The sequence below is a fragment of the Hyperolius riggenbachi genome, chromosome 11 (genome assembly GCF_040937935.1).
Source record: "Hyperolius riggenbachi isolate aHypRig1 chromosome 11, aHypRig1.pri, whole genome shotgun sequence".
NCBI classification, from domain to species: domain Eukaryota; kingdom Metazoa; phylum Chordata; class Amphibia; order Anura; family Hyperoliidae; genus Hyperolius; species Hyperolius riggenbachi.
The window spans coordinates 82,068,003-82,086,200 of record NC_090656.1 but is presented as its reverse complement, the minus strand read 5'-3'; the positions used below and the strand labels follow the sequence as shown (position 1 = coordinate 82,086,200).

General features: G+C 44.0%; 1 protein-coding gene across 2 annotated transcripts in view; it reads right to left on the bottom strand.

Annotated features, from left to right (window-relative positions):
• NUP160 (nucleoporin 160) overlaps positions 1-18,198 on the bottom strand; it is a 106,187-nt gene that overhangs the window by 6,661 nt on the left and 81,328 nt on the right. For both annotated transcript variants that reach the window (XM_068261083.1, XM_068261084.1), the window contains exons 23-35: positions 17,676-17,795; positions 17,488-17,583; positions 17,304-17,398; positions 15,680-15,776; positions 15,483-15,588; positions 15,225-15,385; positions 11,515-11,575; positions 10,283-10,393; positions 6,044-6,167; positions 5,853-5,954; positions 4,769-4,910; positions 2,012-2,137; positions 1,821-1,925 (exon numbers count right to left, since the gene is read on the bottom strand). In XM_068261083.1, the coding sequence (XP_068117184.1) occupies positions 1,821-1,925; positions 2,012-2,137; positions 4,769-4,910; positions 5,853-5,954; positions 6,044-6,167; positions 10,283-10,393; positions 11,515-11,575; positions 15,225-15,385; positions 15,483-15,588; positions 15,680-15,776; positions 17,304-17,398; positions 17,488-17,583; positions 17,676-17,795 (1,446 nt within the window). The remainder of the gene's footprint in view (positions 1-1,820; positions 1,926-2,011; positions 2,138-4,768; positions 4,911-5,852; positions 5,955-6,043; positions 6,168-10,282; positions 10,394-11,514; positions 11,576-15,224; positions 15,386-15,482; positions 15,589-15,679; positions 15,777-17,303; positions 17,399-17,487; positions 17,584-17,675; positions 17,796-18,198) is intronic.

The following is an 18,198-nucleotide window of genomic DNA, read 5'->3' as shown; positions in this document are numbered from 1 at the left end:
AGGACACCTGTCTTAACTAGTCACCTGTATAAAAGACACCTGTCCACAGAATCAATCAATCAAGCAGACTCCAAACTCTCCAACATGGGAAAGACCAAAGAGCTGTCCAAGGACGTCAGAGACAAAATTGTAGACCTGCAGAAGGCTGGAATGGGCTACAAAACCATTAGCAAGAAGCTGGGAGAGAAGGTGACAACTGTTGGTGCGATTGTTCGAAAATGGAAGGAGCACAAAATGACCATCAATCGACCTTGCTCTGGGGCTCCACGCAAGATCTCACCTCGTGGGGTGTCAATGGTTCTGAGAAAGGTGAAAAAGCATCCTAGAACTACACGGGAGGAGTTAGTGAATGACCTCAAATTAGCAGGGACCACAGTCACCAAGAAAACCATTGGAAACACATTACACCGCAATGGATTAAAATCCTGCAGGGCTCGCAAGGTCCCCCTGCTCAAGAGGGCACATGTGCAGGCCCGTCTGAAGTTTGCCAATGAACACCTGAATGATTCTGTGAGTGACTGGGAGAAGGTGCTGTGGTCTGATGAGACCAAAATAGAGCTCTTTGGCATTAACTCAACTCGCTGTGTTTGGAGGAAGAAAAATGCTGCCTATGACCCCCAAAACACCGTCCCCACCGTCAAGCATGGGGGTGGAAACATTTTACTTTGGGGGTGTTTTTCTGCTACGGGCACAGGACAACTTAATCGCATTAACGGGAAAATGGACGGAGCCATGTATCGTGAAATCCTGAACGACAACCTCCTTCCCTCTGCCAGGAAACTGAAAATGGGTCGTAGATGGGTGTTCCAGCACGACAATGACCCAAAACATACAGCAAAGGCAACAAAGGAGTGGCTCAAGAAGAAGCACATTAAGGTCATGGAGTGGCCTAGTCAGTCTCCGGACCTTAATCCAATAGAAAAACCTATGGAGGGAGCTCAAGCTCAAAATTGCACAGAGACAGCCTCGAAACCTTAGGGATTTAGAGATGATCTGCAAAGAGGAGTGGACCAACATTCCTCCTAAAATGTGTGCAAACTTGGTCATCAATTACAAGAAATGTTTGACCTCTGTGCTTGCAAACAAGGGTTTTTCCACTAAGTATTAAGTCTTTTATTGTTAGAGGGTTTAAAAACTTATCTCACTCAATGAAATGCAAATCAGTTGCTATCTTTTATTTAAGGTTATTTTTCGATTTTCCTTTTGATGTGCTATCTGCCACTGTTAAAATAAACCTACCATTGAAATGATACTGTTCTGAGACTTCATTTCTTTGTCATTGGACAAACTTACAAAATCAGTGAGGGGTCAAATAATTATTTCCTCCACTGTAGGAGAAAAGTAATTTATGGCTCATTTTACTCTGGAAGAAACGGGCTTCTTATTTGTATGTGAAAACATGTATTTTAAATGTTACGATTTTCGCGATAGCGTTCCCTTAAACACCAGAATGGAGTAAAATACGATCCCTGTAATTTTAACAGTTTTTCAACTGCTTATCTCTTGGGATTCTCAAGTAGTCTGTAGAGTAGTCTGTAGAGTTTACTCATACAAAAAAAAAGGAAGAAATCCAGCGTGCAGCAGTTCTGGGAGTTGATGACAGGTCAGAAACGAATGGCGGTTTAAGCCGACAGAAGTGCGATAGTAAGCAGAGAACACACTTGTCTATTTTTGTGCACGTTTTCTGCACAGAAAAACTAAGAACTCGTGTTAATCAATGGGCTAGTTAACACAATGCTTTTTTTCATGCACAGAAAGAAACTGATGTCGCTTTAGAGGCAAACAGAGTTCTTTTATGATGATGCATAGAAAGCACATACTTCTCTGTTCTGCTGGCTGTTGCGGTTCTCCTCCAGGGCTTGCAGGAGGTGGTCAATAGAGGAGTAAGGCAGCCACACCAGTGGAGACACCGCAGAGAGAGGCAGCTGGAGACAAAGGAAAAGTCCTTGTGACATCAGGTTCCAGTGAAAACAATATCCTGTCAGTAAAACATCCCCCCATTCAAACTCACTTCTATTCCGAAATACTGGTGACCTTTCCCCAATACAGCATCTACATAATGCAGGACAAGCTCTCCGGCCTCTTCAAGGAGATCATACTTCAAATAAAGCCGGAGCAGTTCTGCTGAATCCACGGCCTGCAAAAAAAAAAAAAAATCACATGCAATCATGGGTCACCTGAAACATGACATGGAGGCTGAGTCAAGATGATTGTGTTAAAACGGCATCTCAAACTCAGGCCTGATCATTAGAAGTCATCATAAAATTCTTCAAAACATTAAACTTTGATTGCACAAGAACTGGAATTAGTGGGTGCTGAACTGGAATGTTGCAGTGGGCTAATGAGATTTGACAGCTGCCTTTAAAGGATACCCGAAGTGACATATGACATGATGAGATAGACATGGGTATGTACAGTGCCAAGCACACTAATAACTATGCTGCGTTCCGTTTCTATGCCTGAAAGAGTTAAATATCAGGTATGTATGTGGCTGACTCAGACAGGAAGTGACTACAGTGTGACCCCTCACTGATAAAGTCCTACTATAAAACACTTTCCTAGCAGAAAATGGCTTCTGAGAGCAGGAAAAAGATAAAAAGGGTCAATAATTCATACATTTTAGCTCTGGCATACTTCAATGAATGTGTCATAGAGCAAAAACAATAAAAGTTAAAAACTTAAAAAAAAAGTAAATTTAAACATAAAATAAAACTGTGGAATATCTTTAAAAGTCATTTTTAGGAGAAGGAAGATAGATACAATTGTTTATTTCATTAGTTTATTTTTGCTTCGGGTGTCCTTTAAGTTAACTAGCCACTTATTAAAAGACAACAATCACAAACAATTGTAAAGTCTAAAATACGTGTATACATACTTACAACTACATTTCTACCATACTATAAAGCACTATGAATTACTTGTTTCCTATGTTCTTGACACTTACAGTAGGCAGCAGTCTATCTCCTCATGGGAGATTCTCAGTATTTCTTTTTACTCTTTACAAAATCATTCTCTGGAAAGGATCTATACAAAGTTGCTGGCTGGCCTCCCTAATCACTTGCAGACCATTTTGGCAGTTGAACTGAACAACTCCGTACCGGAAGTGCTTTTGAAAATAAAGAAAGCCATGAGAATCCCCCATGGGGAGATGGACTAGTCCAAAACCTGTCATATTTTTTACAACTTTTTGTAACAGAGAAATAAATTCATAGTGCATTTTAATCTGGAACATGTACATTTTATACATATGCAATTTTAATGTTAAAAATGTCTGCAATAGTGGTCCTTTAAAGGAAACCCGAGGTGGGTTTGAGAAATCATATTAGGACACAGAGGCACGTTGTGTATACAGTGAACAGCCTCTGTGTCCTTCCAGTGTGCCTCCAGCCCCCCCCCCCCCCCCCCCAGCTCTGCTGTCCCCCATTATAAAAAGCAACAGGCTAGCGACATGCAGATTGTCGCTAGCCTGTTATTTACCTCAGACTGTCACTCACCACCGCTCCCCCACCTCTTGTATAGCGTGGCTCCCCGCCTGTGTCCATCGGCGGGGAGAAAAGGGACACAGGCGGGGTGACGCACTATACAGGATGCAGGGGAGCGCCGGGTTCAGCAGAGCCCAGGGAGGCTCACTGGAAGGACACAGAGACTGGTCATTGTATACAGAACGTGCCTCTGTGTCCTAATAGGATTTATCAAACCCACCTCGGGTTCTCTTTAATCAAACAAATCATTAAACGGACAGCTCTTGCAAAGTTCCACTTCAGACACTGGAAATTCTGGTTCCCACCATTCCAAAAAAATTGCCACTTGAAGAATCTTATGATAACCACTTTATACGGCAAACAGAACTCATGTTTTAGATATTACCTTCCATAACAGGGTTAATCATGAAATTAGATTTTCTTGTGCTCCTGTGTGGAGATTCACAAAACAGGCTCTGTTGGTAAAGGCTAAGGACAGATTTGACAACTCTTGTGTTAAAGGACAACTGAAGTGAGAAATATATGGAGGCTGCCATATTTATTTCCTTTCAAACAATGCACAATGCCTGCCTGCCCTGCGGATCCACTGCTTCTAATACTATAGCGATGGACCCTGAACTAGCATGCGGATCAGAGGTTTCTGACAAAAATCTGGCAAGATTAAGGTCCGTACACACGCCGGACTTTAGGCAACGACGGGTCCGTCGTTGCCTCCCGCTGGGTGGGCATGCCAGCGACAGTCCGGCGTGTGTACGCTCTGTCGTCAGACTGATACGGCTGTTTCTGAGCGATCCGCCTGGCGGATCGCTCAGAAACAGCCGTATCAGTCTGACGACAGAGCGTACACACGCCGGACTGTCGCTGGCACGCCCACCCAGCGGGAGGCAACGACGGACCCGTCGTTGCCTAAAGTCCGGCGTGTGTACGGACCTTTAGCTGCATGCTAAATACAGGTGGTCAATTCAGACACTACTGCAGTCAAAGACATCAGCAGGTCTGCCAACTGGCATTGTTCAAAAGGAAATAAATATGGCAGCCTCCATATCCCAGACAGTTCAGTTGTCCTTTAAAGTACTCCTTTCTTGAGAGAGGATCATTTTTTATTTTTTTTTGCTTCAGTGTCACTTTAAATGCAAGAATCAACACTTCTCTCCACGTTATGGACATAAGCCAACATCCATTACAGCTGCTGTAATTTGCTGGAAATAACCTTCTGTCCAGCCACACCTCTACCCACATAACAGGAATCAACCCACTCCACCACTCCTGTAGTGCAGCTTACACACCTTATAGCTGTTTATTAACCAGCTAGGCAGAGGGACTCCGTGGGACAGCAGCTTGTTAATGACACAGCGATAGTACAGACTGCTCTCTGATTCATACTTTTCCAGATAGGAAGTCAATAACCTCCAGGCTTCATCTGTGGCACTAAAGGAAAGAAGAGGACAATAGTTACATAGTTTGGCTGAGAAAAAGACATCCGTCCATCAAGTTCAACCACAAAACGAGGGGAAAAAAATGAATCGCTATCCTGAACATCACATCCCAGTTGATTGAGGGGAATGCAAAAAACATTTACAGACTTGGGCAAATTAGCCTTAAAATGTACTCGAGCCAAAGCTCAGGAAAAATCATACTACTAAGAGCGAATGGATCCTACTGAGGCTTCCCACAGCGTCCTCCTGTCCCCCGATGCCGCACTGTGTGAACTAGTGGAGGTTTCTAAACAGCCAGGCTCCTGGCTAGTGTGAAAAGAATCCTAGCAACCCCCTCAGAGGAGGGAGTTCATGTGACCCCCCCCCGAGGTTGTGGGGGGACAGTCAGTAAGTGTCCTGGGTTTTTCTAGGTAAGTAGAGCATCATCATTCCGTTAGGGAGGAAATCAAATTCTTGGAGGTCGGCTTTAGGCAGAGTTCACATTAGGACGCATCCGCCCGTACGCTTGCGTGCCGCTCCACAAGGTCCCGACATGTGGGGAACGTCCACTCCGATGAGCGGAACGTAGCAATGTGAACTTTCCCATAGGGAAAGCATTGCTGCGGCTGCTGCGTTCCGCTCATCGGAGCGGAACGTAGGCTGAAAACAGCCTAATATGTGAACTGAGCCTTAAGGTATAACTGAACTTCGCAGCAGGGTGGCAATCATATGACCACAGGTCCTACGAATCCAGCAGTGGTCCTACGAATCCAGTAGTAAGACTTTTTCTAGTGGATGGCTTTACAAGCCCAGCATCCCTCCCCTGTGCTACACCTAAATGTGGATTATGTTGCGAATGTCTTAGGAACAACCCCCCTCACTCATTCCCTAATATATGCCAAGCTCTTATGAAAGAACAAATGGCTTCTCATGAGAGATATTAAGACCACATTACCTTGACTCCTTAGTAGTGACTACAGAAGATAGCTGATTGGTTGACAACCATTCCCAAGCCTCAACTTGTGCAGCCTCCCCACCATTCTGTAATTTGATGCACCTGTTCCAATGAGAAAATCAAGTCTTGTTATACAGTATACACAGATATAGTCTTACCAGAAGAAAACCTTGAGGAATAGGCTGACTTACTTAAAAGCTAGTCCTTCAAATACAGGAACCAGGGTAAGGTTAAAAGTCTGACATATTGAAATTGCTGTGTCAAACAGGCCAGCCTGAACCAACAAGGCCACCATCTCATCCGCTGATGCACTTCCTATATGGCATTGTGGGGGGAGAGAAAAAAAAACATTTTAATGGGCAAGTTTAGCCTTACAGTTAACTATTTACATTATCTGAAAAATATGTATGAATTGATTCAAATCTTAAAGGGAAGGTCCAAGCAAAACAAAAAAAATGAGTTTCACTTACCTTGGGCTTCTACCTGCCCCATGCAGCCATCCTGTGCCCTCGTAGTCACTCACTGCTGCTCCAGTCCCCCGCTGGCAGCTTGCCGACCTCGGAGGTCAGGGCCACATTGCATAAATTTTTACGCATTCCAGCTAGTGCAGGAACAAAAATGTACGCGTTGCACCACTAACGTGTAAAAATGTATGTGTTAATGTTCCTGCACGAGCGGGAATGTGTAAAAATGTACGCAGTTCGGCCCTGACCTCCGAGGTCAGAAAGCTGCCAGCGAGGGACTGGAGCAGCAGTGAGTGACTACGAGGGCACAGGATGGCTGCATGGGACTGGTAGAAGCCCCAGGTAAGTGAAACTCATTTTTTTTTTTTTTGCTTGGACCTTCCCTTTAAAGTTTAAAGCTAACTGAGCTCTATTTTTCTAACGAACCTCCCCCATTAGGGAGGTTTGTAATTGTGTGTGCCGTTGAGGGGGCGGGGAGCACTATTTGCCTACGAGGTGCTGCTCCTCTGGCCCTGGCCTGTATGACATGAGCCTTCTTTACCCTACCGTCAGCTTCTGCCGGCATTGTAATTCCTGGCAGGGTCATGCACACGTCGCCATGAATGCCAGGAGATGCAGTCCATGGACGCAAGCACAGGTCTATACTTACATCCCAGGACTACATCTCCAGATGTGCATCATAGTGGGGGTGGGACCCTGCCAGGAATGACAAATGCCAACAGAAGCTGACGATCGAGTGAACATAACGCATGTCGTACAGCCTGGGGGGCCAGAGAAGCAGCAACCTGTAGGAAAGTAAGGGTACTCCTGCCCCCAACGGCACACACCATTACAAACCTCCTTTATGGGAGGTTAGTTTTAAAAAAAAAATACAGTTCTCAGTTCGCTTTAAAAAAAAAAAAAGAAGACGAAGCAATGTACACACTGTTACATGCCATTTACTATACAGCATAATGGCTTGAGAAATGCAACTGGTTCAAAATGTTTCATAACCTCATCTACAGTTGCCTCATTAGTGTAGCAGTGCTTAACAACACTGTGGTGATATTACCCTTCGCTCTCACTTTCTTGTATACCCAAAATACCTTAGCCTAGGGCTGCACAATATATTGTTTAAAAAACAAATCCGCGATGTTGGCCAAGACGATTACTTAATTGTCAAAGCGACGGGTTTTTTTTTTATGTGGATAATTTTCTGCGTTCTATGCATAGTCTCCTCACACGCGAAGTGTTGGCTGCGTTCCATGTCACTACAGTGAGTTTCCTCTTCCGGCCGGAAGGAGGAAGCGCTGTAGTGAGTGTTGAACGTGGCCAACACTTTGCATGTGAGGACAATGATACGCACTGGGCTGGTGTTGTAACAGCTTGTGCCGCCGCAGCTTCAGTAACAGTGTGTTGTGGGGGGAGTTGGCACACGGCAGCTCAGCAGGCAGGGATACATATAGGCTGGCTATACTGCGGGACCTGGCTAACCTATACTGGGAGTCTGCCTGGTGAAATCTATACTGTGGAATCCCAACTAGCTAACCTATAATGGGGAAATTACCAGGCTAACCTATACACTGGTGGCAACTATACCTGGCTGGCTACCTATACACTGCCTTAAAGTCTAAGACTGGATTTACACTATACTGGACTGAACTGCAACCATTTTGCTGTGTGTGGGGTCATCACTGAGAGGTTCCCCTGCTATTCTGGGGCAGAGGTTCACACAATCCACTGTCTAAATAAATGTGGAAAATGTGCACAGATTGATCAACAATGGACTGCAATGGATTAAAACAGAACAGAACACTGTGAGCTGGCCCACAGAAATTGACTGTATTCTAATACCGCTGTCCGTTCTATCACAAAGCAAGGCAGCAGTCAGTACGAACAGGTAGTATTAAAGCAGTGTGCTAGGATCTAATATGTACATAACATAACCAGGCGCCAAGTCCAGTAGATTATATAATGCATGAAATCAAATGTAAATCTTAAAATAGGAGCACTATTAGCTGAAGTCAACACCTGTAAGCAGTACAGGATCTGCAGCTGTTAAAGTGGACCTAAACTTTTGCACAGGACAGAAGGAGAACAGAGAAATGCACCCTGTATGTATTTAGCGAGTTTAGCCTGTGTAATTCCCCCTCATTTAAGTCTAATCACAAGTTGTAATTTGATCTCCCCCGTGTCAAGTGACTGCCTATGGCAGATAAGCCCATTTGATAGCACAGGCTGTAAACCATATGTCTGCTTCCATGAATCAGGAAGTAGAAACGGAAGATCTATTTTAGGATTTGTATCAGCTGTAAAAAAGAAATGTTTTTTGTTTAAAGGTTATTATGCTGTTATATATCTTTTAGAGCAGAGAGAAGTTGAGTTCAGGCCCACTTTAAGAGGATCGCTGTTGCCCCTGGATATAACTAGTACTTTTCAACTCCAGAGTGCTGGAAATGTTATTTAAACGTAAGATGAAAAATTATCTCCTAGGAAAAAAAAACGTAGGAGAAACCGTGAATTGGATCAGGCGCCATCTCTCTTGGTGGCGTGCACCACCAGTACCACTAGAAATCAGTGGCGCTAGAGCTATCTGTACTGTGTTCTTTATTCATAGTATGAAACAAGGCGAAACTCCAGTTACAGAGAAGGGCGTATACCGCCTTCCATGCAGCTTGAAATATATACTCTGTGCACTCTATGAAAAAGCTTACCACAAGTCACAGATCAATGTTTTGGTGTTAAAAATGATTAGCTCGGTTTTTATTAAACTTGACTGATAGGCACCATTTACCATGTACAGGGTAGTCAATGCGCAGAAAAAACCGTGGTAAATGTCAATACACTTTAGGGCTCCTTTACATATTGGCACAAAGCTCTAACATAAAAAACTAGTGCTAGCTGAAGCTATTACAACTATGCGACGACTTAAAATCATCCTGGGGGACTCAGTGTTCTCCCCAGAATTTTTTTCCAGCCGGGTGGCATGAAATAGTAGCCGAGTGGCATGAAAAAGCAGCCGGGTGGGGCGAGATGAAAATGCAGGGCAACTCTGCTTACAGCATAGGAGGAGGTGAGCCGATGACAGCCGGGTGGTCACCAAATCTAGCCGGGTGGAGCACCCGGCTAAAAGAGCCTGGGGAGAACACTGGGACTGTCGGCTGCAAACCCTCCAGCGTGCGTAATGCCCAGGAGGTTAAAAATCTGGTCTAAATTAAAGCAAAAAGGTTCCTATCAATGTTTTCTTCTCTCCTTTTTGCTTCGTTTCTCTCCTCCCTTTCACTATTCTACATCTCTTTTCTTTCTGTTCAGACTTCCTAACTCCCACAATAAAAATTCCTTTTCCTACTTGATGTTTAGTCAACCACACCAATGACTAAAAAACTGGTAAACTTGTCAGGAGTCATGAGAATGGGCTGCTCACAACATCCTCATAAGATAACTATAGATCATCATAGTTTCCCTGGAGCTCTGAATAGCCTGTGTAAAACGAAAGCCCTGTATGCACACTGTATTAAAGTCGGCTGAGGTGGCAGAAAATGACTGCCTCAGCTGATAATTTGGTGTGTACAGCAGCCCCAAACCTCCACCCAGCAGATCAACTTGGTCAAGTCACAGCCGATACCTTTGACCACAGAACGCATCATCCACTATACAGCAGACTCCGTGTCTGTACAGCCTCGGCCCAGCGATATCGTCCGAGGAATTGGGTCGCTATCCCGTTACATTTAATCCGTGATATCAGCAGTCTATCGCTTGCATGGTGAACAAATACTTGGTTGCAATATTTTTTTGCAGTTCTGAAATGTACAAAAGATTTTAAAGAATACAAAAATAAGGTTTGTATATTGTGCACACACACACACACACACTTTAAAGAATACAAAAATAAGGTTTGTATATTGTGCAATTTAGTAATACTACAGCCTGCCGCCTATTGTAGAAGCCCCAGCATTTCCAGGCTGTCTTTCAGTTTAATTTTCTTACCAGCTATCGCTGCGGTGCTGCTATCATACTGAGCCAATGTCAGCCGTGTCTGAGCAAGAAGATACTCTTTCTTCAAGTCTTTTAGTTCCAGAATCTCTATCTGGCTGCTTCCTGTTCAATGCACAGCAAGGATTAAATTGAAAATTAATACATTTACACAAACAAGTTCAGAAAAGAATGTTGTACATTAGACACTCGCCTAGCACAACTAAGACTGGACTCGCTGCCTACATGCTTTTTATGTCCAATTAGTATTTACTAATGGATGCTTAATTTCGACATTGCGCGTAAATAAACCAGCTTTATGTGCTCTTGCTGCGATTGTGCACACGCACCGCTGCCAACTCAGGTGTCATTAGACAGCAGAGTTCTATGTACCGATCTGTAGTCAGTTACATTTCTTACTGACCCTGACAGATCACTGTGAGCCAATCACAGGGGTCAGTGTCAGAATTTTAAAACACTGGCTGCCCTTAACTGGGTTTTTCAGGTAAGTACTGAGGTGGTTTATGGTTTGTGTTACTTTTGCAATCAATTTACTGTAGTTGTTAAGCAACATATCACACTATACGGGTCTCCCGCTATTTGTGTTTTTTATTTCCTTTCTTGAAAGCAGATTGCCTCCTTCGGATCCCTCCCTATATAGTATGAATATACAGATGACACATCTGCAAAAATCGTGTAATGTGATCATGTCACCATGGACCAGAATCTTACAGTAATGTTTCCAGCATCTGCTATGAGGGCAAATATAAGGCCTACTTAAAGGGTTGCTTAAGCCTAGATGAAAAAAAAAAAATCAGTCTTACTCACCTGGGGCTTCTACCAGCCCCCTGCAGCCGTCCCGAGCCCTCGCAGTCACTCACAGATCCTCCTGTCCCACGCCGCCAGCTAGTTTTGTTTTTGTCCGACAGGCTCACTACGCCTGCGCAGGCCTGGCCACCATTCCCTACCCTGCGTTCCTGTCTGCAGTAGCGTCCTGCACAGGACGCTATTGAGGATGGGAACGCGAAGTCTACATGTGGCCGGGCCTGTCTGCGAAACGAAATTAGCTGGCGGCGGGGGACCGGAGGATCCATGAGTGACCGGAGGATCCAAGGGCTCGGGACGGCTGTCGGGGGCAGGTAGAAGCCCCAGGTGAGTAAAACAGATTTTTTCATCTAGGCTTATCCCTTTATTATTAGTACAGTATACAAAAACACGCACACAAAGATATTGAACAAATATCATACTTGGAATGAGAGGCGATTCTCCATCATGGGTTCTTTTAGGGGAGGATCCTGGACGCTCATACTATAAATGAAATAGAAAAACCTGAATTAACCTGTTGTGTGTGCAACACTGGTGAAACAGTACAAAATTGGGATGATTAAGCAATTCATACAAGCCAAAAGAATTACAACCTTGACAAATTCTGGTGAAAAGTCAGTATATCTATTCCTCACAGTAAAAAAGTGCTTATGAGCTGAACTAGTGAGTCTAAAGCCTCAGTGATCGTTGTACAGCAGTTCCACAATGGCAGATTTTTAGACAACTAGCAATGGACAAGCCCATTATGCTCATACTTACCCACCCCATTGGAAGTTGTTCGCTCACGCACCACTGTGTCCTTCCTCTGCCCCCATCCATAGAATAGTACAAGCTGTTTGGCTATTGCTGAGCAGTGTCTGTATAACGTGTGTTCATTGCAAAGTCACCCTAACAATTAATCCACAATGGCGAATGGCAACACTGATTGAGTGTATGAACAAGCCTTAGAGGGATCCAAGCAGCTCTTGGCTTCAAATAGCTGCAAGGGCTGCCATTGTTCAGAAGCTCAACCCCTGCTGTTTTACAACTGCTATTATCCAGGCTAGGTGTGAAATTCTTCAACTGTAACTGGTGTTTTCTGTTTGAAGTACAATGGGGGTTTGTTTGTGGTCAATTAAGTCTAAAGAGGTGATTTCTTATCTGTCTTCCACCATCTCCTGCTCAGGGACCACAGGTCCTTTGCGGACGGACAAAGTGGCTAATTTAACCCTTAGATGTAAAAAGAATGAGGTAAAATTAAAGTTTTTTTTAATAATAAACCACATTTTTAGAACGCATTTTTAATTTGCTATAGAGCTGCCCTGGGTGTTAAAAATGATGCTCGGTTCACTTTAAGTGGGTAAAGCAGAGGGTAGCTACCATAGATAGAAAAACTCATCTAAAAGATCATATGAAATGCCATAGCTGGTGATAGTTTGCCTAAGGCCTCAGTCACACTCTGGCTCTTTCAGCCCGTGTTTTGAGCTTTGTTGATTGCAGTCAATCAGCAAAGCGTTGCAGCACACATATTCCTATGGGTTTACTCACACTGCTGCGATTGCAGCGCGTTTGCGTTATTTATTTATTGTATTTATAATGTGTCAACATATTACGCAGTGCTGGACATTAGTTTAGGTTACAGACAATATTTAGGGTGACATACAGCAATATGACAATACAAAGAAAACCAGATCACACAGCACAGTAAGAGTACAAGGTAATGCTTAGTCAGTCACTGGATGGGAGCATGGAGATTAGGCAATTTGAGTTCACTCAAATGCATAGCATGGGTTCACAGTAATGGAGGTGCATGATCAGGTAGGACACAAAAGGAGGAGGACCCTGCCCGAAGGCTTACAATGTAGAGGGAGAGGTAGGGACACGAAAGGTAGGGGACCAGAGTTCAGCTGTGGGTTTAGAGCACTTGTGAGGGGTGGTAGGCCAGAGTGAAAAGGTGAGTTTTGAGGGCTTTCTTGAAGATGTTGAAGGAGGGGGCTTCCCTAATGGGTGGAGGTAGGAAGTTCCATAGTGTTGGTGCAGCTCTTGAGAAGTCCTGGAGGCATGCATGGGACTGGGTGATGCAGGGGGCGGTCAGGCGACGTTCATTGGAGGAGCGGAGTGAGCGGCTAGGTAAGTACTTCTGAGTGAGATCAGAAATGTAGGTTGGACAGGTTTTGTGGACAGATTTGTAAGTCAAGCACAGTATCTTGAATCTGATTCTGGACTGGATAGGAAGCCAGTGGAGGGATTCACGGAGGGGAGTCGCCATGGTGGAGTGATGGGAGCAGTGGATAATTCTCGCTGCCGCATTCATGATGGACTGCAGCGGGGCAGTTCGGGTCATAGAAAGACCAGACAGAAGGGCATTGCAGTAGTCAAGGCGTGAAATTATGAGGGCATGGATGAGGAGTTTGGTGGTGGCAGAGGCCAGGAAAGGGCAGATCTTGCAGATGTTACAGAGGTGGAAGTTACAGGACTTTGTGAGGTTTTGGATGTGGGGAGTGAAGGAGAATGCGGAGTCCATGGTGACACCCAGACAGCGGGCTTGAGAGGTAGGGCGAATGGTAGTGTGGTTAACATGCACACATCTCGGAGGTTTAGGCATGGCCGGGGTGGGAAGATCATAAATTCCGTTTTGTCTAGATTTAGTTTCAGGAACCTAGCGGACATCCAGGAGGTGATGGCTGATAGGCAGGAACAGACCTTGTCCATGGTAGTGGAGGATAGGTCAGGGATGTGGAGGTAGATCTGGGTGTCATCTGCATACAGATGATAGTTAAAACCCATGGATAAGATAACCTTGCCAATGGAGGATGTGTATAGGGAGAACAGTAGAGGGCCAAGGACCGAGCCTTGGGGGACTCCCATCGAGAGTTTGTTAGGGGTGGATGAGGACTCATTGAAGGAGGTCGTGAAGGAGCGGTTGGAGAAGTAGGATGAAAGCCAGGTCAGGGCGAGCTCGTGAATGCCCATGGACAGAAGGAACTGGGGGAGTAGGGGATGGTCTACTGTGTCAAAAGCTGCTGAAAGGTCAAGGAGGAGGAGAATGGAGTATTTACCTTCAGCTTTAGCTAAGGCAAGGTCATTGACCACTGTGGTGAGAGCTGTTTCCACTAATTACAAACGTGCTGCATGCACCATTTTTCAAGTGATTGCATTGCGATTCTCATGCACTGGAATGTGAACTGCGAAACACAACTGCAGAAAAATCATTGAATAATGCAAAATTGTGATCACAAATTACACAATTATGATTTGCCGTTCCAAGTCTGAATGAAATAAATGTTCAGTCTTAACTTCTTACTCTAAAGTCACTTTAATCCACTGCTGACATGTTTTAGGACTCTGCCCCTCCTACAAAAGCAACACCTGCGATAGACTGAAAGTGGGAGCAAAGGAAGCAGTTTTATATACTTGACTTGTAAGCAGCCCAGCAAGCTGCTGCTACTGCACTACTACTGTTTTCTGCTGAGGCTGTTATATGCCTAATTCAGTTCATGATTCATTAAACAAATCATTTATGAATTTTCTTTGTTTCCTTCATTTCTAAGCACATAGCTCCCTTGGCTATCAGCATGTTCAGAAAACCAGTAGAGGTCACTACCCAGAAAAACAGAAGAGGTGTAATGTTCACAAAGCTGCTCAAGTGCATCAAATAAATAAGCAAGAAAAGCAAACAAGAAACAAAAGCATCTCCCCAATAGGTAACACTTCATGGTGATACCCCCGAACTAGAAGAAAACTACTGTATAAAGCCCATGGTGGGCTAAGTTACCTCCTCAGTGTTCTGATGCAGCTAGTTGTCATTGTCCCCCCCTCCCCCCTTCCTTTACTTCCTGCCCTTTCCAGAAGTTCCTTTGAGCGGTGCAGAGCTGTTTTGAACTGTGCATGTGTGAATGTGGGCTTGCTTTTGCTGTGCATTCTGCATGTCAACCCCAGGTGCATCTTTCGGGAAAAGTTATTGGACTGGAGGATCCCATCAAATAGGAAGGGAACCCCAAGGTCAACAAGCAGCGTCAGGACACTCATGGGCTTCATTCATTTTTTTTGTCTAAAACAATTTATGCATAGCGACTGACAAGGTGACAAACGCATATTTGTGACAGGTTGTCACATTAAACATATACAAAATAAAACATGTCCAAATCCGTACCACAACTCCATGGGCCGGCTGCACTATCCAGGCATACTCTGGGCGGATCAGCCGCAAACAATTCAGACAGGCCAGGTAAGCATTCACTTGCTTCTCAAGACCTCGTAACGTCCGCACTTCTCTGCCAAGTCGCATTCCATATTCAAACATGACAGTGCCAGCTGCAGAAAATATGTTGCAGTAGTTACATACACTGAGCTAAGAAAACAAGATCAGCACTGTTCAGGTGATACGAATGATCTCAGGGCTAAATAGTACCTTTCCGGTAGTTGTGTCGGTATATGTGAAAAGCATATAAAAGTTCATAGTAATTGTGGGTCATCAAATCGACGGCACGTGCTCGAGATTCAATGATGTTGACAACCTTAGAAAACAAAGAGCCAATGTCAGAATGTTTCTTGGAGGCAAATTAACCAATCACAACATTTCATGGCAACTGCAAGGATTGTGGGTACCTCATTATGCAGATTGACGTATGGGAACTCTACAAGGTCCTGGAACTGAGAGCGCTCGCACAGAACCACCACCAGCTGCCGCAAACAGTCCAGTTGTCTGGAAAGGAAAATCACATTTAGATGGACTTCATTAAAAAACCAATAATACAAATATAAATGCATTAAACTGAAAGTCAACATGTGCATGTCAACAAAGGAATGCAGCAAGGTTGTCTTAAAGGGACTCAGGCTGCCAACTCTTCAGTGTGATCTGCTATGCATGCCCCCTCTATGCACACTCCCCTGTGTGTGTGTGTGTTATTTACATTAGCCAGCTTTTCTCTGCTCTCTTATCTGTTACAAGCTGGATAAATCCTCTGTTCACATACTGATGAGTCACATACTGCAGAATTACAGACAACCAGGCAGAGCTGTCTGCAAGAGTAAACAAACAATCAGCTTGTAACTCTTCAGTGAGATGGAGGGGGAAAGAAACAGACAAATGATCTCTTGAGATTCAAAAGGAAGGTTGTATACAGCCTGATTGTGTATGGATGTATTTTCTATGTGTGGACATACTGTACATCAACCTACTTCCTGTTTTGGTGGCCATTTTGTTTGTTTACAAACAAACTTTTTAATTCTGTTTTTGACTACTTTTAAGGCGGCGGGGAGCGGCGAAATTGTGACAGAGGGTAATAGGAGATGTCCCCTAACACACCGGTATGTTTACTTTTGTGTGATTTTAACAATACAGATTCTCTTTAAAGGGGGGTTGCTACATCCAAAAATAAAAAAAAATGCCTAAAAATAGTACCCCAAATATATATGAAAATACTTTTTTCTAAAATTCGTCCCTACTCGTCCCTTAATTTTCTTTTCCACCTTGTCTGCTTGCATTTTCTGAACTGTGCAGTGCCAAAATGCAAATAACAGGAACTTTCCATTTCAGATAAGAGAAGGACACTGACCAGAAGGTAACTGAAACCCCTCCCCCCCCCTCCCTTGAAAAGTGCTGTGGGAGGGACAGTAATCTGCAAAACAATAAGTAAATTAATACTGAGCTGGGCAAAAAAAGAGGGGGGGGGGAGGCAGAAATGATGTCACTTTTGGCATCACAAAGAAACAGTAAAAATGGGAACCAGCAGGAGTATTCTTTTCTTTTTCATATCATATTTTTCTTAAATCTGACAGTAAACACAGGATAGGAAAGATAAGAACGTAGTCTCTGATTGGATGATTTATTTTATTTTTTTTTCAGTTAATATGGAATTTCATCCCACTTTAAACACTTCTCCCGCCAGCCCATTGGTGGTGGAGAGTGGCCATATGCGTAACCCCCACCACAACCGGACCCTGATTCTCTTGTCCTGCAAAACAGATAGTTTTGAAACTTCTGTTTTTCACTGAAAAGTGCAAAAACAGGAAATTTTAAAACCTCCGTTTTACAGGAACTAGTCAAGTAAACATGTGCTCTACCATTCCCACAAGTCTACAGGATAAGGTCTCCAGGAATAAAATAATGTATCAACATGACTTGCAGCCTTTAAACTCAGCCTTTTATTTTATGTTCCTAAAATACATTCACTACATACCAGAAAGGAAAGACACAGCATAAAAAAATGTAATATATGCAGGATGTTACCTGCTGTGATCTGGAATCTGAGTCATGGATTCATATGCTTGGCAGTTGTCACCCAAGTCCAAGTAATGCTTGAAAATACGAGTCCTCAGAGCTGCCTGATAAAAAAAATATTTTAGTCGTATTTTAGATATTAATATAAATATTGTGACTGAACAGAAGACATAACACGTGGGTGTGTTTCTACCTGACTTGTCACGTCATCAGCTGCCTCAGAAATGGCCATGGTGGCCAGCTGAATGACCAGTTCTGGTAATGCCATATCTTCTAGGAGGCGCAGCACCTGCAGGTCAGGAAATGCACAGAAGTTCAATCAAGGCCACAATAAAAAACAAAAAAAGCCCTTAGCAAGCGAACGGGTGCCACTAGCCTTACTTTGTTATAATACTGTAGACGGGCTGTGGATGGAGTATCTCCCTCTTCTACATGGATAAGTTTCTCCAAGAATTCCTCTCGTTCCACTTCAGATGCTGCTAGGCAGAAACATTCTAAAGCCTGTAATAAAACAAAGGGGAGGAAAAGGTAAAGAAAGGCTGTTTTAGCATCATTTTTGTACAGTTAATACTAATGGTTAGCGCAGAAAAGACTGTTCTGACTGAACCCATATTTTCAAGAGATTAGGCCATGATAAATCAGCCTAGATCACTGGTTAGAGGGGATCTATTATTCATAAATGCACTGCAAGCTTTTTCCCTTAAAGGAAAAAAGGGTCATGTCCCCGGGAGCGTTCTGCACAGGCACAGTAGTTCTGCGCAGAACACTCCAGGCCATGTGAGCGCGCTTGCGCAGGTGCTGAAAATGCCGACCTGGCGATAACATCTGCAACAGAGGGGACCCCAGAGCTGCGGCGAGGGACAGATCGGCTGCCAGTAGCTGGAGGAAGCCCCAGTTAAGTAGA